The 22,540-nt window shown below is 34.8% G+C and overlaps 2 protein-coding genes across 2 annotated transcripts in view; both read left to right on the top strand.

Annotated features, from left to right (window-relative positions):
• The window catches only part of OTOGL (otogelin like), a 104,218-nt gene extending 95,368 nt beyond the window's left edge, over window positions 1–8,850 (top strand). Inside the window, exons 53-56 of the mRNA XM_087722549.1 lie at window positions 539–658; window positions 2,260–2,305; window positions 6,551–6,630; window positions 8,650–8,850. Coding sequence (XP_087578675.1) covers window positions 539–658; window positions 2,260–2,305; window positions 6,551–6,630; window positions 8,650–8,850 — 447 coding nt within the window. The remainder of the gene's footprint in view (window positions 1–538; window positions 659–2,259; window positions 2,306–6,550; window positions 6,631–8,649) is intronic.
• Window positions 8,851–12,515: 3,665 nt separating this feature from the next.
• The window catches only part of PTPRQ (protein tyrosine phosphatase receptor type Q), a 113,062-nt gene continuing 103,037 nt past the window's right edge, over window positions 12,516–22,540 (top strand). Inside the window, exons 1-8 of the mRNA XM_087723397.1 lie at window positions 12,516–12,599; window positions 15,983–16,092; window positions 16,702–16,839; window positions 17,388–17,523; window positions 19,308–19,562; window positions 21,063–21,280; window positions 21,535–21,721; window positions 21,815–22,099. Coding sequence (XP_087579523.1) covers window positions 16,045–16,092; window positions 16,702–16,839; window positions 17,388–17,523; window positions 19,308–19,562; window positions 21,063–21,280; window positions 21,535–21,721; window positions 21,815–22,099 — 1,267 coding nt within the window. The 5' untranslated portion in view covers window positions 12,516–12,599; window positions 15,983–16,044. The remainder of the gene's footprint in view (window positions 12,600–15,982; window positions 16,093–16,701; window positions 16,840–17,387; window positions 17,524–19,307; window positions 19,563–21,062; window positions 21,281–21,534; window positions 21,722–21,814; window positions 22,100–22,540) is intronic.

Below are 22,540 nucleotides of genomic sequence, written 5' to 3'. Positions count from 1 at the left end.
AATATAGGACTGTTGTTTTCTACTGAAGTTGCCCTTCTATGCTTCCTATGAAAAACAGATTATCATTACTCCTTTTTTATTCTTCCGTTCAATCTTGTTTGATGCTTGGATACTTGCTGGCAAGTCCCTGCAGTTTTCTTGACAAGAATTTTTAGAAGTGGTTTGCCATTGTCTCTTTCCTAGGGCTGAGAGAAAGTGATCTGCCCAAAGTTACCCAGCTGGCTTTAGGCCTAAGGCAGGATTGAACTCACGATCACCTGGTTTCTAGCCTGGTAGATAGTCACTACACCAAACTGGCTTCTACTACTGCATTAACCCATTGTTATGATGTTCTCAGAAAACACTGATTGTTCAACAGAATATAGTATTCATTAAACTAAAATTACAGTACTATCCAGCTGTGATCAACTGCAGCATACCTGAGGCCATTAAGAATTGGAAAGTTGTCTTAATATATGATTCAATCATTATTTTTGCTACATTGTAGCCAGTTTTCCATTTCCTTCCTTTTCCCCACTCCATCTCTTTCTTTTAATAGGAAGGAAGCACATGGGACTCAAACTGCACTAAATATGAATGTGCAAAGATTGGTGTGGAGACAGTGGTGCTTGGCTCCAGTGTGTTTTGCCCACCCTTTAATGAGACTGAATGTGTAAAGGTTTGTACTTTATACATCAAAATATTCCTTATTCATGTATGTTTAATTTATTGGGGACTTAATACCAAGGTTTCTTTAATATTTTAAAAATATAAAAAACTGCTTTTACTGTCTTAATTTTTTCCTCTAATATATATTACAAGGATTAAGCTTGATTCTGTTTTCCTTTATTTATAATCATTTTAGAACATATACTGTCTAGTCTTTGATTCTGACATATATTTCCCCAAACATCTACACAAAATTAAAATGCAAATCTAATCCACCAAATCAAAATCAATAAATATTTCATACAAAACTGATCAAAAATGACCTTATAGTCAATTGATTCAATTTTTGTATTGTTTTGATTTGTTCTGATTTACTGAAAAAGTGCTGCCAATTATTCTTGAAAAGTAAATGTGTAGTGGAGTAGAATCACCTCAAGCCTATGTTACATAGTTTTAATCAGAGGTGGGTTGCTCCCGGTTTGGCCTGGATCGGGCAAACCAGTAGTGGCATTGGCAGGAGTTTCCGTCCACCTGCCTGGATGCTCTGCGCATGCACAGAAGCATTGTGTGCATCCGTGAGTGAACTGGTAGTGCCGGGATTTGCAACCCATCTCTGGTTTTAATGAGTTCTAAATAAATGTGTGGAGGCAGTACAGGTAGCCCTTGACATACAATTAAGCTCAAAATTTGTGTTGTTGAGGGAGACATTTGTTAAGTAAATTTTGCCCCATTTCTTACACCTTTCTTGCTTCAGTTGTTAAATCAATCATTGCACTTGGTAAGTTCATAACCTGGTTGTTAAGTGAATCTAACTTCCCCATTGATTTTGCTTGTCAGTAGGTCATGAAAGGTATTCCTTGGGGCACAGCAAAATTCATAAATATGAACCAATTGCCAAGTACCTGAATTTTGATCACATGCTGAGGGGGATTCTGGAAAGATCTGGAAAGATCTTAACTGTGAAAAATGTTCATAAGTCACTTTTTCCAGTGCCACTGTAACTTTGAACAGACACTGAATGAACTGTTGTAAATTGAGGACCATTGTATCTGAGAGACTTCAAATTAGGTTGTTATGTATAATGGCAGCCATTATTTTTTTTACTTTTTTTCCAGGAACTTTGGCTGCATAACTACTTTTCAATATATAAGGAGACAATGACATTTATAAAGTTTTCCTTCCATTTTAAATGAAAGGACAATCCACTATGAATCTTTCAGTTCTTTTAAGATATACTTCTGGAATGGGAAACTTCCACAGGAATTGCAGAGTTCTAATTGTATGCTATTTTTTTCAGCCTGGTGTTAAGAAAACTGTCTTGTGCAGCATTTTTCTTCTTAACACTTGGCTAAAAAAGTAGCGTAGAGCTAGAACTCTGCAATTCCTGTGAAGGTCTCCCGTTCACAAATTATATCTTAAAAGAACTAAAAGATTCACAGTGGATTGTTCCTTCCTGTAAAATGTTCCCTTAATTAAAATAGTTAAATATTTGTAGATTGGATTAGATATCTGGCCTTTTCTTTTTGTTTATATGTATTGCAGTATTCATATGCCTCAATACATTTCTTTGAGCACAGTCTTTTTTGAAATATTCCTTTTTAATCTTCCTAGAATGGAGGCTCTGTGCAAACCTACCACAATGGCTGCTGCAAGACCTGTAAGTGAATACAGCTGTATTGTGTGCTAGTTGTTGGTATGGCTTTGGGTTTGGACAGCTGTGTGCATTCTTAACCTCTTTAAGGAGACATATGAAAAGAAAACAGCATGCTGACTCTGAATCATGTCATATGTGTCCAGTCCTTAACAAAAGTAATTTGCAAGCCTGGCTTTATATGGCTGCTAACATGGTGATATTAAAATTTGTGTTTTAACCTTTTCTTTTTGGTATATAACCAGTTTCCCCCAAATAATATAGATATAGTTAAAAACTGTTTTGAATACCTTTAGAAAACAAGATTATCCAATTTATTAATAGGATTTTTCTCTAGTTTGTTAATTATAAGATTAACAAAGATTATAAGAAAATGGGAAAATATGAATATTTTATTTAGGTCAATGTGAAAAAAAAATTCAAATGATAGTGGTTACTGACCTATGTTCTATGGAAATATGTTAAGTACAACCATAAGGTTACATGAGGAAATTATATAAAATATAAAAAGGGATAATTGCACTTTTGAGACATTACATAAAAACATTAAATGTGAAAATGTATTAATATTTTTTTAATATTGTAGTTTCAGTAACTTCAGTGTAAAACATATTTGGCCAGCTCTAAAAGATCTTAAACTTTCTTATTCAGGATAGTGACAAATATTCCACACCAAAATATATATATCAAGGTTTATTTTCTGATAATCTTACTTCTCAAAGTCTCAGTTTAAATAAGAACTTAAATGTAAGTATGATTACTTTTCAAAATGGTGGAATTTGGATATTTTATTAGAGATAGTAAAAATCCATCCAACCCAGGATGGTTCTTTGGATTCCAGCTAAAGCTGGAATTTTCTATTTGAACTAGAATGAACATTCTGTAATGAGTTTCTTTTATTCATAATACAAATATTGACAGCAAAACAGTTTCCTTCTCCTAGCCTTACTTGAAAATCCAACAAAGAAACCAGGATCAAATGCACCTGAATAAGAAGCACCAAAGGGAAAAAAAGACAGATGCATTTTGATAATTGCTAGTATTCTCAAAAATGTTTTTCTCAAGCAAGTCTACTTTGTATCTTTTACTTTTATTCTTTGGGAAATCCTTCATGTTGCAGCTCAACAAATTAGGGTGTGATCTTCTCAATCAGTATCTGGTACCTTCTAATATCTTCTAGAATACCTATCTCTGGATTTTAAAAGGCTGTACAAAGAGACTCTGTTTTCCATAAATTCATATCCACATACTACAGATCTTACCCAACATCTAAAGCAGTGTTTTTCAACTTTAGCAACTTTAAGATGTGTGGATTTCAACTCCCAGAATTCCCCAACCAGCCATACTGACTAGGGAACTCTGGGAGTGGAAATCCATATATCTTAATTGCTAAGGTGAAGAAACACTGCTTTAGATGTTCAATAAGATATATAGTATGTTGTCAAACTCACTGCTACTGTAGTATTGCTTTTACAAGTAGTGATTTTTTTCTTCTAGTATTTATTTACAATAGATGCCCATAAAATAATAGTTATTTCTTAGATCTTCTGCCTTCTGTTCAGAAGTTGATGGCAGTGTGTCTAACACCTCTTTTCTCTCCATTTTCATACAATATCCCTGTGACATAGTTCAGACAGAAATTTATCCAGCATACAAGAAAGGACAGGAAACTGGTCTCCTGGGTGCCAGTCTAACACTTTAATTACCGTACCACACTGGTCTGATGAAACAATTGTAGATAAAAATAGTTCACCAAGGAAATATCTTACCACCAGCAATTCCTTTATCATCTTTCATATTTTGTTAAATGTTGTCTTGTACTCTGCATTGTCATTAAATAGTACTGGCCAGTGGTATAGTGTCAGGGAGAAGAAGAAATCTGCAAACACTGTGTGTCTCTCCAATTTTCCAGAAGAATGCTTCCTGATCAGATTTCTACTCAGAATATTCTGGAACCTACAACACACATACATATATTTTCTTAATAATTTCAAAGTATCTCTTAATTCACATCATGACTTAAATATAGAAATTCCTTTACCTCAAAAAAGTTACTTTTGTGAGTAGTAAAATGACAAAGAAATTTTTGGCAATTATGTCACTAAATTGACATATTGATATTAATAAATTGATATTCAAAGATTAATAACATCTCATAAATACCATAAATTTCTCTCTCCCCATCAATATTTTATATAAATGAAGTAAAACATGTAAAATCCAGCTATTAATGGGTATAAGAACTTTTCTTTACTGTTCTCTAAAACAATGTTTTACCAAAAAAAAATGGCTTTAGTAGTTATATTCAGAACTGTTTGCTGAACTAGCTTTTAAAAAATCAATATTAAATGCTGTTTTATATACTAATAGAGGTTTTTTTAGAACAAACTAAAGCATGTGCTTTTAATGGTTAAGGAGTATAACTGAGCTACAAGTACAGCTTAAAATCCCTTGGGTTTTAATGGTAATGAATAATCTTTATTTGAAAAGATGAATGATTATATGCATGCTGAGTGAGTTCAAATGTTTAATTCTTACCTTGCCAAATCATGTTCCAGGTTTCTTTTTTCACATGTAAAATGTAAGGTCCTTATTATCCACATGGATATTAAAACATAGGGATATAATTAATTTAGAAAAATAAGAATACTTGTTTCTTTTTATAAAAAAGAACAGCTTCCATAAAATTATTAGCAGTTGGCAGTGTAAGAATTAATGAAATGCTGTTTATGTAAAAATGTTTTTGCGTATTACAAGAAACTTATATTCCCAATAATTCTGCCAGGTTCTGGACGGGGTGTATTACCCTTTGCCTTTAGCCCTGTAGTCTCTACTGGTAGTATTAATTGTGAACCAGGTATTACTATTTTTAATAAATGTATTTTATTTTCTTTATTTTTTTAAAAAAATGTTGATATACATAGGTATATTACATTAGGTTGTGATTCAGAGAAGTGTTGATTGACTCTATAATTATAAAAAAAAATATTATTCCATGGGAAAACTAGCACTACCTAAAGATGCACTTCATGAATCTGATTTTGTAAACAATTCTGTGGATATAATTCTTGAAATATAAGCATTGAACATGGTGAGAAAAGGAGCAAAAATATATTTCTAGTAAAATTAATGATGTGGACAACACCCATTTTGTGACTTTTATTGGGATTTTAAATTTCTGCTGTTGTTTTCCCTCTATTGATTGCATTGTTTTCCAATGTTCAAAGTAGTTTACAATCAATTCATAAAACAATATAAAAATTAAAAGCAAATCTTAACTAATACTGATAGAATAGATACATTACAATACATCAGGGAAATCTACCTAAAGTGAATAGCAATATTAGTAACAGCAGAATAGTCTAAAAGCTGTATCAAATAAACCAATCTAATCTTTCTAGAAATGGAGCTTGAAAATCAGAATGCACTTCTTAATTTCCTACAGTATGATGGGGTTATTTTACTCTGAGTGATGAATTATAACAATGAAGACTATTAATTATATTTGTAATAATATCACAGCTGAGTTGAAATTGAACTGAAAAAATAGGAAAATAGGCAAGTTTGAATGTTATGTTATGTTGTCTGCGTAATGAAACTGGAAAGCATTTTGCCTATAGCAGTTATGCCTGCTATAATTTCTGGATACAGCGTAGTTCAGATTTCAGGGTATTTTCTGCGGATACTTTCTTCCCATTCTAAAATTAAATGGCAATGTCAGCTATGCTCTTACTTAAGAGTAGTTTCTTGGATAGCGAGGTGTGCTGTGTCAAACAAAAAGGACTGCTCCTTTTATGAGCTCCTCTTGGAAATCCCCCAGTCAATCCAGAGATCTGATAGAAACTCTAAATTAGCTGCCCAAGGGGACCAGAAAAATGAGATCATGATAGTACTGCCAATACTAAGCATTCCGTACTCTTAACTTTTATACACATTTTGATTTGTCTGTAACCTTCTTCACACTTATTGAACATGCTTGTTCAACCTATTTTAATTCCAATTGCTGTAGAGCCTTCATGTCTAGGTGTTCCATTAGGAAGAGAATAAGAAAGAAGTATATATGAATGTGCATAAACAGCTATGAGATGTTCTGCTATTACAAACAAAACAAAGCTCCACGAACTGATTATGGGTGGAGGATTAGACACCTTGGTGCATGTTCAGATGATGACACACACCTAAATAACTCTTAAACTAATGATGTAGTAAAAAATGTCTTGATTATTGTCTTCATATTGTATGCTTTGTCAGGTAAAAGAGATGAAAGAATTTGCCAGAAAATAATGGTCAGAACTACTGTAAGAAAAGAAGACTGCGTAAGCCAAAGTCCTGTAAGTATAAATGCCTTATTTGGGAGCTACTTCATATATAGGAAGTTTCTTTTCCTTCCAGTCAACTATTTGATTATTGGAGACTGCCTGGACAAGTTCCTGCAGTTTGTTGACAAGGTTTTTCAGAAGTGGTTTGCCTTTGTCTCTAGTCACTTTCTCTCAGCCTTAGAGTATATCAGCTGCCAAAACAGTCTTGTGATTACTGTAGTAAATATACATGCAAATCCTATTACTGTTTTGACATCTGGAAAACCTCTCTCCTTCGTAACATCCTCCTACTCATAAAAAGAATTCACAGTTTAATTGCTTTTACCTTAACATTATTTAAATGCTGACTTCATCAGTTCAGAGACATCTCAAACCAGATGACTAGTGCAGAATTGCCTCTCCTAATTAGGCAATGGCCAGTTCTGTAACATGGATACCAAAGCCTACTGATAACCCAAGCAAGAATTGCGTTTAATTAATATTGAGGGGACTTGTCCTGCCAATAATAAAGTTGTGTTTGTACCAGTGTAATTTCTAAGTGATCTCCAAAGGCAGGACTATGTGTTTTCCCAGTAGTTCAGCCTATTGGGGATCAGGGCATGACCTGCCATCACTACGGCCTCCTGGTCCATGTATGGTTGTAACTGGCACTCCATATGGAACCTCTATATGGAAGCTCCTTAATATCTATTGAACACATGGTTATTCAACTTTTTTTAAATTGCTGTATAGATTTTGGAGAAAGGCCTCCTGGCTGCCTTTTTCTATCTGCTGTGTCATCAGCAGCTTTCATCTGCTATTGAAGCAAGAGCTGAGAATACAAGCAAGCCCACAAGTCACAAAGCTTTTCTTTCAGGGCAATGTGATCCCACAAGAGAAATGCTATAGGATTTAATCTGAGTTTATTTTGCCCTATTCACAAATTCTCTTCAGGATCCTCACAATATCTCTTGGATGCTGATGCGGAAACCATGAATCATCAACATGTTACCAACATTACACTATATCAGCGGGTGATATTTTCCATAGCTTTATTCTAAATGCTAAATAGCAAGGGAAGAAGTCTGGCCCTTGGAAATCTCTGTTTAGGGGTTCTATGGGCTCAAATTCTTCTGCTCCCAGCACTATAACCTAGAATTATCTATTCAAGTAGAAGCATAATCACCATTAATAGTATCCTCTCTACTTCAAACCCTTGTGGATCCCTGAATGGTTTAATGGTAGATGTTACTGGAACAGTGGTGGGTTCTGGATCCCGGTGCAACCGGTACAGTGCAACGGGGCCAGGCACCCACCATGTGCTTGCACACAGCACGTGCACAGTATGCACATGTGTATCCACTGCCCACAACACTCCAGCTGCTCGGCAGAGTGTCATACAGGCTCTCTGCATGTGCACAAATGCCCCAATTGCCTCAAATAGCAGTAAGGAGAGCGGGCGGGCAGGTGGGCCCTCTGGAGCACTGTATCAGAACGGTACCTGGTGCTCCCAGCAGGCACTGGTATGCCCCCATTATACCCCACCACTGTACTGGATGCCACTAAGAGGTATAATAGAACCAAGAGGGACACAATTTCCCATGTAGAGGGATATATGCATGTGCAAGAATAAGTATTTTTGTTGGCATTTCACTCATCTAACATGTCCATGAATATGTGTATGCAGGAATCTTAAGCTTGCTGCCTTGAACTGGAGATGTCCTGTAATTTATTAATATTCCTCTTTCCTTCCGTGTCAGGCATGGATGTATTTAGGCAGCAAACTGATATGTACTGTATATTAAAGTAATATTTGCAAGTATTACATAGTAGTGCACAGATGTCCTTGTTTCAAGAATTAAATGGCAAAGTATCATAAAAAGGAAAATAGCAGAGGAAATAAGCTGCTGATAGTGAAGAGACTATTCAGTATGAGCAAGATACTGAATTTCCAAACTTTTAAAATAGATTTAATGACTGAAGTTGTCAATAAAATTGAATGATAAAATTTGAAACTATCAATGACATCCTTCACCTTCCTGTCTCCAACAGATAAGTGTGGCTTCTTGTGATGGAAAGTGCCCCTCCGCTACAATTTTTAATGTCAACATCGATAGCCATTTAAGGTTCTGCAAATGTTGCCGTGAAAATGGAGTTCAGAATCGAACTGTGCCACTTTACTGCCCTGGAAATGGCACTGAAATTCTGTATGTTATGCAGGAACCTACAGACTGTTCATGCCAGTGGAATTAAAAATGTTGTGATTACGTGCAAACCAAGTTTTTGTTCTTTCTCATGATCAGATATATATATATATATATATATATATATATATATATATATATATATATATATATATATATATATATATATATATATATATATATATATATATATATATATATATATTCAATTTATATATGCATATTGTATGTAAAAAGGAGCATAATTTTTGACACATATGAACACTTAATTCACTTTACAGAAATGTACTCAAGACATGCAAAGTATGTATGTAATTCAGCAGCAGCAACCATTTAGTTGTGTCTAAAGCTTGGCCACTCTATAGATCAGAATTCTCCATGTTCCTCTGTTTTGCATCGCCTCCTGCAGATCTGCCATGGTTGTCCCAGTGTCATTCTTTATAGTGTCTAGCCAACAGATACTAGTATGGCCCCTTTTCATTTTTCTGCTGATCACTCCCAGCATGATTTGACTTTTCAAGTGAGTCAGCTCTCTGTTTGGAGATCTTAGCTTCAAGTGATATTTTAAGTGAGATTCAGATTAGGACTTCTTTGTTATTTTTGCAGTCCATGGTATGTGTAATAGTTGCCTCCAGCACCATAGTTCAAAGGCTTCCACCCTTCTCCTATCTGCCAAGTTTCACAGCCATAAGTAGCAATCAGAAAAAAACATGGCATTAACTAATCTATATTTGGTTGTGGGTGTGATCGCTTTACTCTTCCAGATGTTATTCATGCCAGACATTGCAAATGCTATACACTTTCATGTCATTTATGTAATTAGCCAACATTAACTATCTAACACATGCCTTGTTCTGGGGTTATATCAAAACTTTGCAGTTTATTAGAACTTCCACTGGCATCACTGATTATTCCTCAAGAGTAATCCTATTCTGCATTGTAATATTTGTGATATTTTATTAAAATTTTGAAACCCATAACATAGTGGTATCTCTTATTTTTCTGGTTCTAATCTTTTCTAGCTTACTTTTTATTACTATAATTACTACTTTTTATTACTATGACTCCATGTAGTAAAATGGTTTCTTATAAACCATTTTTACATTATTTTATATTTACAAGAATTTATGCAAAAGTAAATGACAGTTTCTATACTTTGCCTCCATTAAAACATAATTTGAAGTGCTACATGAACTCCTAAAGAGGAAAATGCATGAAAAAGCTGCATTTTCTTTGGAAAAGACATGTTGAGGTAGAAAGCTAACTATACATGTATATTTTGTGCAATCGTTCATGGTATTTTTAGTATATCTTCATCATGTGTTACAATATTTTTACTACATAAAATACTGTATATAAATAAATATTTTAAAAAAGAATTGAGTATTACAGTATATTGTTGCCACAGGAAACTTTTAATAACTTAGTCGTTTATTAGGAAGGTAAAATGTATATTCAAGAAAAACCCTTTAGAAAGTCTTATTTTATGCAGCCTTTTAACAAATCATTTCTCCAGGAAAATGGAAGGTAATTTAAACGTATGTGCAGGAAAGGTAATTCACTTCCTTCATCTGCTTTTCTGTTAAAGATGCCCCTCCTAAATAAAATGTTATTAGAATTACATCTGCATTAAAATGTAGCTGGTACCTCACTTTATTTTGTGACTTATATTGTGATTTATATATTTACTAGAAACTGTATGGAATGAAAATATTTTCATTTAGGGGAGTATCCATTTAATTAAAATGAAATATGCTGTTCCAAACAAAGATGTTTACTCAGCCTGTAAAAGAGGCTTTTCTGCTGATCATGTAAAGCTGCCTTATTGTATTGATTCATGCAGAACTGAGAGTTGCTAACAAAGTTCATTTTTGCTTAGAGATGTTGTCACTAGATGTCTAGTGAATGTATGTCAGAGGTGTACTTTAACTCCCCAATAACCATCCCATATTTACAAGAATCGTCACTGTTATAGCTGAAAGTGAACAGGGAAAATGTCTGTCCTTCTTTAAACAAGTGGTCTAATTGGAAACAGAATATGGAAAATGTACTTGAAGATTTTAAACAACAGTCCTAAAATAAACATTTCAAACTTAGTAGCATTTTCATTTGAGTAGCTTTGGACAAACTTTCATTATTAAAAATGGCTGAAACCTTTTGCATGATTATCTAATCTACTCAGGCTTGGAGGCAAAATATCTAGTTCAGTGTTGGTGGACCTTTTCAGCACCGAGTGCCAAAATGGGAATGTGTGTGTGTGCACCGGAAACTGGAAGAGCAGCCATCCGGGGTGCATGCACGCACCAGGAAGATTATCTTCTGGTTTCCAGCATGCGCATATGCACTGGCCAGCTGGTCTTTGCACATGCATACATACCAAAAACCAGAAGACCAGCTGGCCCGTGCACATGAGCGCACTGGGAAAATGATCTTCCAGTTTCCGGCACATGCATGCACACTGGCCACCTGGTCTTCCGGTTTCTGGTGCTCATGTGTGCACGAAGACTAGCTGGCTAGAGCATGCATGCACTGGAAACAGGAAGATCATAGATCATCACATGTGCCATAGGTTCCTTATCACAGACCTAGCTTATAAACACAATAAAATGTAATTTTCTACACTACAAACACAATATTCTATATGAAGGTGGTGTACATTGTACACCAACAAATATATAAATAAGGTATAATCAATCTATTTTGAAATGTTATGATTATTTATAAAATAGATGACAATGTATATTTACTTTGATATATATTTTTGTTTTTCCATTTTCAATCTTCATTTTGAATTTGTTTAATCCCCATTTCCCTAAAAAAAACCAACCCCCCTTTATGATTCTCTTATTCATATTGTTTTAAAATATTGTTTAAAATATTTTTCAATACTATTGTGTAGTAGTTTAATCTAGAAATCCTTTTTCCTGTTCTTAATTGAATGCCGCATCCATTTCACAGATTTTCTGTGATCTGTAGTTGATTTTACGTGCAAAACCCATACATTTAACTATACGTCTTTAACTAATTTAAAAAACCTTAAATTATCCCAATTTGACTCCAATTCCTCTGGGGTCCCTTTGAAGACAACCAGTTGAATGCAGTTTTCCTAGCCATGGTATCCTAAGTAAACTGGATATCTGGGTAGCTCTTGACCCTCCAAATATATTAGTTTACAGAGTTTTCAGCAAGTAAACACAGTAAAAGGAATGAGGACATTATCAATTTGCCATTACTGAAATGCCATATGAATCTGACACATGAAATAATAATTTGGAAATTCTAAATTTATCGGACTTGAACATTCTGATTCTACAAAAAACCGCCCTACTTGGAACAGCTTATATCCTCCAATGTTACCTACACAGTTCCTAGGTCCTTGGTTAGGACTCGAGCTGTTGAGCTACCAACCAGCCCCAAAGGCTGTGAATCTCACCAAAGATTAACCACACAACAACAATAACAACAACAACAACAATTAAAACAACTATGCTTTCTAAGAATGTGCTGCACTTCCAATGGTGGGGATGACTGTATTCATTCTCCTGCCCACCAGTTCCTGCTGGAAGGCAGGAGGACCATCTGCCCCCGGTGGAAGAATCGACTCCGCCCCCACCCCTCTTTCCTTCAGTCAGGTCAGCCTTCCCGTTTGCTTCGAGGCGTCCCTCAACCCACCCAGTGGGGTGGTGAGGTGGCCAAAACGAGTTGGACTGAAGCAAATAAAGGAAGCAGAGAAAACGGCGCCTCACTCCCGCAGGGACCCGGAGGCTCTGGCAGCCCTCTTTCCCCAGCGACTGACAGGTGGGTTTTGCGCGCGAGCGGCGGCCGAGCTGGGCAAAGTTTGCCGGAAGGAAACTGCCGCGCTCTTTCGGAATCGCTTGGTGAGCCAAACCCAGTGACGGAGCGCAAGCGCTGGATTCGGCAGCAAAGGTTCTCCGGAGGTGGGCAGAGCAAACTCTTTTGGAGGTGCTTTGGCTTCTCGCTCCGTACAGAAGAGGGAAGAGGTCTTGTGCAAGCGAGCTACGCCAAACCCCTAGTCTCCTCCCAAATCGACCTGCCTGGCTAATTTTTAGACGTTCAGTCTAATTCCCCTTGAATAACTGAGAACCTTGTGGCTTTTGAAAAGAGAATGGTTTCTGGCTTAATAATTATGGAGATGGAGGTTGGGCACATTTGGAGAATAATTCTGGCAAAAAGGAATCCATGAACTCTGTACACAGAGTTCCATCGTGTACATAGAAATACCTAATGATGCAATGAGTGTGGTCTTTCTTGCTTGCCGTCTGACTTACTCAGATTAATGTATGTTTTGTATTAGCCATCGAGGCAACTTTGATTGATTTTAGAGAAGCTAAATGAAGTCAGAGATGGTGGGCAATCACCAGAAAATCAGGGATATACATTAACTGGATGAAGGCAACGGCAACCCTACTTGCATTATTGTTCAAACAACATCAACGTTAAATTAACAGCCCTCAAACTCAGCTTGTCGAAATTCACCTAATCAATAAGTGTGTTAAGGGAAATCCAAAGTTCAAGAGTACTTGACCTCATGGAAACGTACCGGGTGATTTTGAAACCCAGAAAAATATCAAAACACCTGAAGAAGCATTTATTCAAGGTTTCTGGACCCAAAACAGATTGTCTGAATGTTGTTTCCAACAAACTTGACTTTCTTACCATGGGATTTCTCCAGACAGCCTAGTGTCTTCTAGATATAATTGGGTCTTACTAGGGGTTCACAATAGCAAGAGAATGCTTCTCCCTGGAAGTTAGATCTTCCAAATGAGCTCTCCCTTGTCAGTCATCCCATTCCTATGCCACATAGTAGTAATAACATTTTAGGATTCAGTGGCTGGTGTGCTGATTACGATTAGGAATAACAGGATCTGTAGAACTAAAAGGAATGGCATCCAATTTAGGCTTTGAGTGAGGGCATCTCCTATAGTGGATATAGGTCAATATAAGAAATATCAGGTTTTAGATTCCAGCTTCCATGATCTCCAATGCCCTTAGCTGTTCATCAGAGCGCAAGCTGGTCATGCCACAGAACATTCTTTTAATGATACTGGTTGAATGTCTGCAACATCCTTCTGACCTCTGTATTTTATTTTATCTTATTTTGTATTTCACCTTTATTATTTTTTACAAATAACTCAGGGTGGTGAACATATCCAACACAAGTCTATGGGGATTTCAGTCGTCATGATTTCAGTCATGATTTTCCCAAAGGTGCTTTTTCAAGAGGCAACTGGACTTTCTTGTTTTTCTTTGAAGAGGCTTCTTAGATGAGAAGAGAAACATCTTCAAAGAAAAATACACCTTCCTCCTCCTATTTTCCTTTGTTCTATTATGTTGCTATATACAGTATAAAACTATTCTATCATATCCCACAGAAATAATTTATTTAGCATATAGCATACAACATCAGGGCAATCTACTCATGCTTGACACAACACAGTCCTAGATCGCTAATTTATTCTGTTCGGTGTATATGCCTACCATTGTTGTACTGCAGGGGGCAAACTAGCTTTACATCAATCAGCTAGTGGCACTTTGGTTGCTGGCTCTTCTAGGCTCTTCCACCAGTCTTGCCTCGTCTTGTGTTGTGATGCCTCATATCCAGCCAGGTTCAATGCCAGCTCCAGCTCTCTGCACACATGAACACAGCTAGGTTTTTCCTACCTAAGTGGTACCCATTTATCTACTTGCAATATTGCATGTTTTTGAACTGCTGGGTGGGCAGGAGCTAAGGATTGAGTGACGGAAGCTCACTACTTCTCATGGAGCTGGACTCAAATTGCCAGAATGTAAACCATTTCTGGTTGGCAGTTCCAGTGCTGCGCCACTGCGTCTCCCATGTATAATGTATAATATTGCTTGTATTTTAAATAGGTATACATTAAAATTTCTTTCTATGTTAAAATTTTAAATATAAAATTTAAAAGGTGAGCATACACTATTTTAATAGACACTGATAGCATTAAAGAAATTGTTAGTTGTGCTAGATATAGAACATTACAAATACTTCATTAATAATTGAACTTTGTGGGTGTATGCATAATCATATGCTGTATAATGATATGCATCCGTAAAAAAAAGTTAAGCACTTACGGTATTTTTCGGAGTATAAGATGCACCAGAGCATAACACTCACCAAGGTTTTGAAGAGGCAAATTAAAGAAAGTTTTTGCACTCTGCAAACCTCTCAAAAAGGCCAATTTTTCACAAAAACGGGTCCTTCCCCCCAAAAAAGGCATGAATGGTTTTTAGGGGGCTTGCAGAGTGCTCCTGGGAAGGGGGGGGCAAAAACAAACAAAAAATGGCCCATTTTTCACGAAAACGGGTCCATTTTCCATTGGCATGGATAGCCTTAAGAAGTTTATAGAGTGGTCCTGGGGGATGGGGGGGAGGTAAAATTGAGTAGAATACAGGCCGGTCTTTGCTGATTTCTGCCCTCCCCAGCCCCCAGGAGCTCTCTAAAAGCTTCCTACAAGCTATGCATGGCCATTTTGGTGAAAGGAGTGGGGTTTCAGGAGGCAAAAAATGCTGTATTAAGATACACCCAGATTTTCAGCCTCTTTTTTTGAGGGAAAAAGATGCGTCTTATACTCTGAAAAATACGGCATATTACTTTGCTCAAATTATTGCAGTTGTATATATGATTTGGATATAATGGAACTATAGATCAACCTGAATTAACTACTGATAGTCTTCGACTTACAACAATTCGTTTAACGACCATTCAAGATTACAATATCAGTGAAAATGACTTATGACCAGTTATGATCTTTGCAGCAGCCTCATGATCATGTAATAAAATTTCAGATGCTTGGCAACTGGTTCATACTTATGACCGTTGCTATGTCCCAACTTTTACGACCTTCTGACAAGCAAATTAAATGGGGAAGCCAGATTCACTTAACAACCAGGTTACTAACTTATCAACTGTGGCAAGATAGGTCATAAAATGAGGCAAAACTCATTTATCAACAGAAATGTTGGGCTCAATTGTGGTGTAAGTTGAGGACTACCTATATTACCACATGATCATATACTGAAAAATGATCTAACTTGAAAACTGAACAGTTGCATGTTTTCTTAAAGATGTGAGTACAGAATAATGTATTTTAACAAGTAGATTTTTAAGTAGATTTTATTATATTCTTTATTTCTTTTTACAGGATTGGCTTCATAATTCAATTAGAAGTTTGACTCATTTTAAAATCTGAGACTGAACCTCACTATGGACAAGACAATGTGCTTTTTAATTGTGACTCAATATGTATTTCAGGTAAGAAGAGATATCTTCTGGTGTTTGGTATTCTTTTTAAGAACATACAGACGTAGCATATAGCATGACTAGATAAGAGTTTTTATTGCTACTTTGTCACTTAAACTTTTATTTGGACAATATGAAATTAGAGGTAGGAATATACTTGCTTGCTCTTCATATATTTAGCTGAACTCTGGATATTAACTTCTTTTCACTTAAATCACAACTTTTTCTAGTAGTGGCAGTGCTGGTTTAGGATTGGGGATTTATGTAGCCTCTATTTCTCATCAATGCTTTGGGTACTAAAACACCATCTCATGTTTCTTGATCCTTTAATCAAGGATGATATCAAGAGATGCTAGAAAGCAGTGTCCTCAAGAGATTCTGCCATCTGTAATGAATATTAATATCTAGAAATTCAGTTTTTTAAAAATCCAAACCAGAGAATAAACACTAACATTTAATGATGACCTCAATGATATCAACTAAGTCATAATCTGAGCCAAACAAAATGTTACATTTTATGTCATTGCTAAATGATATGTAGAATTATATATAGTAGCAATATTGGAATGGTTTAATATTCATATTGTGAAATATCTCCTCATTACTTTTATTTTACTAAAGATAACCAACAACCTGAAGTGTGATAAAGTGAAGAATCCTTCTAGGGATGTTTCTTTGGAATGGTCAAAATTTCCAGAAAATCAATATCCAGATTTTTATATTATAACATATCACATTCCAGATGACTTTGCTCAAAAAGTAAGCCAAACTCTTCCTAATTACATATTTTTAGTGATGCTGTTCTTTTCTTTGATAGAAAATGCATTAAATTGTGTAGAATGGTTATAATTTATAAATATATTACGTTTATTATCATTTGATAATATTGATAATATTGACATTGATAATACTGTATTGATAAGTAATACACCCATATGCCTATGGGCATCAAATAATCAAAGAGTTAATGGTAAACAATGGCAAATATAAACAGGTTTTTTTCATGATTATATTTCATGAACTATAAAAAGGCTAATGCTTGGTTCTTCAGTTGATATTCATTATTTCTTGTTTTTATTCTTATACAGTCGCAAAGTAAAGCAATTGAAATATCTTTGTAGAGTGGATTCTGCAGGGCTCATTATAACTGTGGATTAGTGCAGATATTATATTAAGTTGGAAATCTTGATAAATATACAAAGGGCCCTAATTTATCCAAAAAAGCAAATCATATTTTGTTCAAAAATTTGTTTATGATTTCAGCCTCAGGTATAATAATACTGTATTAAAATCTGTCTAAATTATAGAATATGAAAAGTGTTCCTACAATTCAAGTAAAAGTACAGAAAGTTACAGTTCTGCTTGAAGAAGGGAAGAAATATGATGTGATGATCCAATCAGTAAAAAGTGGAAAAGTTCTATATGCAAAATCATTTAAAATATGTAAGTAGGACAACATATAAAGGTAGTCCTCGGCTTGCAACAGTTCATTTAGTGACTGTTCAAAGTTACAACAGCACTGAAAAAATTACTTATGACAGGTTTTCACACTTATGACCATTGTGGCATCCCTTTGATCCCATGATTAAAATTCTGATGCTTGGCAACTGGTTCATATTTATGATGGTTGCAGTGCCGCACGATCATGTGATCACCTTTTATGTTCTTCTGAGAAGCAAAGTCAACAGGGAAGCCAGATTCATTTAACTATCATGTAACTAACTTAACAAATGGAGAGATTCACTTTAACTGTAGCAAGAAAGATCTTAAAATAGGGCAAAATTAACTTAACAACTTTCTCGATTAGTAACAGCAATTTTGGATTCAATTGTGGTCATAAGTCAAGGGCTACCTATACTCCATATAAACTTCCCATGTATTAAGTTTGCATTAAAATTAATATGAAAACATAATATGATACAAATATTACTTACTATCATTTTGGCGTTTTATTGAGCAAAATTTTACATTTGTGTTTCAGTTGCTTTTTGCTAGTCTTACACAGTACAAGTTTAGGGGTGACATTAATTTTTGATTCATATAATTGACAAATCAGATCAGATCACAATTGGTTTTTTGGATTAATATTGATCATGGGGCATGTGTGAACTTTCAGAGAGTAATTTGCACCTTGTCACTTGCTTGTTTATCTTATTTATGTGGCAGCCACCTCACAAAAAAATGTGACTGCCATGAATAAATTATGGGGCTGCCTTTTGTTCTAGAAGTGATGACGTGGGTAATGATGGGTACACTGTGATATGCTATGCAATGCCACTACTGGTTCCAGGTGCAACGCCAAGGGCTGGTTACCACCTATAAAGCTTTTCATGGCATATGGCCTGTTTATTTGAAGTCTGCCCAAATAAGCAATAGTTTCTGCCTGGTTTAATGAGACTGGGCAAAGTGGCTATGCTTCATGCTCCTTCCAAGAAACAGTGTCAACCATGAGAACTTAGAAAGTATGCTTCTTCATTGCAGTGCCTGCTATCAGAAACAGAGAGCTATATAGCAAATACTCTGATGACATTTGGAAAGTCACTAAAAATGGGTTCCCTCCCAGGCTTTAGGGCTGGGTAATGATCAAGGTCTTATAGTATGCTTGGTTTGTTATAGAAGAATTGCCTTTTGGATTTGTATGTACTTGTTCTTGCTTTCTTAGCTGCCCAGTTCAACTGACCACCTGTAAACTGCATTAAATTTTTAAAAAAAAACTATAATCAAATTGTTCAGTTAGAATAACTTAATCAAACTTACTCTCCAAACTGAATTAATTTAGTTCAAATATTTGATTTCAAATAATGTTATATTCTGAGCTGGACTAATATAAATCAGATGAGAGCTAATCTATATATCATTGGTATATACTTTGGTATACAATTTTTCTTTGTACAATTTATTTTTCAGATTTGATGATTGTTATAATGTTCAATGTATCAAATCATTTTGCACACATTGTTATTTGGAGCAAAGAATTAAACGTGCCTATATTTTTGAAAATGAGCTTTTCATTTTCTCAACTTAAGTAGATTGTTTTACATATTGTATAAAATGCAAACACACACATAAATACAGTTTTTCTGAACTGAAATTAATTTCAGTTTATTTGTTGACCACATTTCTATTTTGCCATTGTCCATAGTGTCTATTTAAGAGTCTGATTCAAAAATTTGATGTTAATGTAAATAATTTAATATGTAATTTGATTTTTTCTATGCCTATTATAGATGGAATTCCAGAAAGTAGTGTCAAAACTCGTGTGACAAGTACAAGTGTGTTGTTTAACTGGAATATGCTGGTTCATGATTTTTCGATAGGAATTTTCCATAAAAACATTTCTTATATATTTAAAAATAAAGAACGAGTTTATGAATGGACTGATCTGAGACCTGCAACATTGCACACATTTTCTCTTCAATTTAAGCAACTTGACTTAGAATTTATTAATGTATATCAGATACTGAAGTTTGAAATTGAAACAGGTCAGTTTTATAATTAATTCATTATTGTCATTTTTCTCTATGAATATCAGTATAGTTCTGCATTTAGCCATGACTATTGTCTGGTTCAGAACATGTAAGCTTTTTTTTTTTTTAATTCCTTTAAAGAAATGTAGGGAGTAAATATAACTAGTGAAATGTTCCCAATTCATTGCATACTGTATATACTCAAGTATAAGCCTAGTTTTTCAGCCCACTTTTTGAGCTGAAAAAAGCCACCTCGGCTTATACTCGAGTCAGTGAAAAATTTGCCCGAAATGGAGGATAAAAAGGGGCGGGGCCATGCCGCTGGGTGACGCTTGTGAATGGCCCAGCGCCCCTGAGTTTCCCCTCCCTCTGTGTCAGTTTGCCGCGCAGCGTGCACCGCATCATCCCCCCTCCTCACGTTCTAATGTAATGCAGGGCTATCTTACAATTCCCCTTCCTCCCCCTCCTGCCGCTCTGCAACGATGTCCCACCTCCTCGTTATGGCAAGCAGCCACATAGCGATGTCCCACCTCCTCTGGTACAGTGATCCAATGATAGGAATCACTGTGCCGTGTGTCATAGGAGGCGGGACATCATCATCACAGTGGGACATCAGCATCATGAGGTGAGTGAAGTATTTCATTGAATACACCAGTATTGTGTGATAATAATTTGTTATGCAGAGCAAATTTTTACAATGGCTACTGTATATTTAATGGGCACAGGCAGGCTGTATATGTTATTCAATGGGCAATGGCATTATTGGTATCTATTTTTATTTTTGAAATTTATCGGTAGCTGCTGCATTTCCCACCCTAGGCTTATACTCGAGTCAATAACTTTTCTAGTTTTTTGTGGTAAAATTAGGTGCCTCGGCTTATATTCGGGTCGGCCTATACTCGAGTATATACGGTAATTAAAATAGGAGGCAGGTCTTGTGCTATTTAGTAATAATAACAATATATAACTTTACTGAATTATGAATTATAATGAAAATATACTACTTATTGCACTTTGCTTCAATTAAAGAAGTTATACATAATAGCATTTAAATTTTCCTGAAATTATTTTTGGAACAATGGTTATAACTATATGCATTATCTCACTGAAATCAGAACTCTGATAGTTTATTTACTGAAAGATTTGATTGTTTCAAAAATGGCAGAATTACACTGAAATATATGTTTAAAAATAGATGGAAAAGAAACATAAATATGCACAATTTTTACATTAATTATTTATATCTATAGCATACTAAGTATGGGAAATAACATGTGAATGCCGCATTGATTATTACATAGCAAGCAATGCAGTCATTTTGGACAAACCTGTAGGAAATCATACAAATATCTGGTGCTTATGTTGTTTTTATGAATTTAATGAATAAAAAAAAATTGTACTTCATTCCCATTTTTATCTTATTTGAAATATGGTTTTTCTTAAATTTTAAAAGTTTTATTTTATCATTCATATGAACTTATTGAAAAAAGCATGGAATTAAATATTCCTTATTAGGTTTTTGTTCAGATGGTTGGACAGCTTTCAAACAGAGTTGCTATAAAGTCGATACAGATAGCAAACCTTGGAATATGGCGCAACATCAGTGTGAATTGTTTTCAACTGGGGCACATCTTGTTGATATTAGAAATAAAGAAGAATATACCTTTTTAACTTCTTATCTTCAGTCATTCAACCAGCTAAATCTGGTTTGGACAGGACTTAATGATATTAAGGTCAGTATATTAATTCTTACTAAACTGTAGCTCTGATATTGTCTTCATGCTGCAGATTTTGAATAATAATACACAGACACACACACACATACATACACATTTTAATTTTCAGTAATACTATTATAAAAGCATAATTTACACATATATGAACAATTATAACAAAATAATGATTAATTTAAATTAATTATTTAAAATGTATGACATATTGAAAACAATTTATTAATTTAAGAAAACAGTAACCTTGTTTCTTTTAGGAAGAAGGACGTCTCATGTGGACTGATGACTCCCTATATCTTGGAGAATCTGAATTTTCTTCTCTGTCACTGATACCAGAAAATGAAACTGATTGTTATGCTTTCCAGAGAAATCCATTTGTCCCAGATTATCTTTTCATAGGATTTTTCTGCTATATTTCTTTGCCATATATTTGTGAATATGAATGTAATTATTTTTTCAAGTTTAGATTTTTTTATTACATTTATTCTCAATTGCTTATTGAAATTTTTTAATTTGAAATTTTGTGGTTTTTTGCAGTATCTTCAGTTCATGAAAACTTCACATTTAAAATACAAGATGTCGGTACAAATGAAGCAACCTTTTTGTGGAATGATTTGAATGGTTGGCTGAATTCAAATTTTCAACTTAACATTAAGTACTATTCTGAACACTCAGAACAGAATTCCAAATTTTTTACTCTAAATTCAACATGCACAAAAATTTTCAATCTGGACCCAGGTCATTCTTACAAATTTTTATTGTCAGCTCAGAGCCCTAAAGGAGCACAAATTAGTTTGCATCCTGTTGTGACGATAGAGACAAGTAAGTTACAAACAAATACATATGGTGTTGTGTGTTGTCGTTTAATATATATGCTCCTTTAAAACAAAAACTTGCTGTGTGTTTAATGTCCTCTGAGTAAACAATCAGATTCAAAATCTGATATGGCTCAGAAAGATAATTTTACCCCTGATGCAATATCACAATATATAGTAAATATTGTCATAAAAATGACAGTATGGATGAGGGAATTATTTTTTGATTGGGTGAAATAGTGTTTTCAAATCATGTATTTAATGAAGCATTTACTATGTACAGTAGCATCTGTACTAAAGATATTTAATTCACTATCTCAAAGTATAAGATTTGAAGCTCTAATAGGGGTTTGCTGCTGTTGTATGCACACAAACACTTTCACTTCTTTGATGTATCAAATCTGAATATGCAAAGCACCACAAATAGCTTTTGAAACAGCTTTGAAGG

The sequence above is a fragment of the Thamnophis sirtalis genome, unplaced genomic scaffold, assembly GCF_051295495.1.
Source record: "Thamnophis sirtalis isolate CommonGarterSnake01/CBP01778 unplaced genomic scaffold, rThaSir2_p1.2 scaffold_9, whole genome shotgun sequence".
Taxonomy (NCBI): Eukaryota; Metazoa; Chordata; class Lepidosauria; order Squamata; family Natricidae; genus Thamnophis; species Thamnophis sirtalis.
The sequence above is the reverse complement of the archived record's forward strand: the minus strand, read 5'-3'. Positions and strand labels throughout refer to the sequence as shown.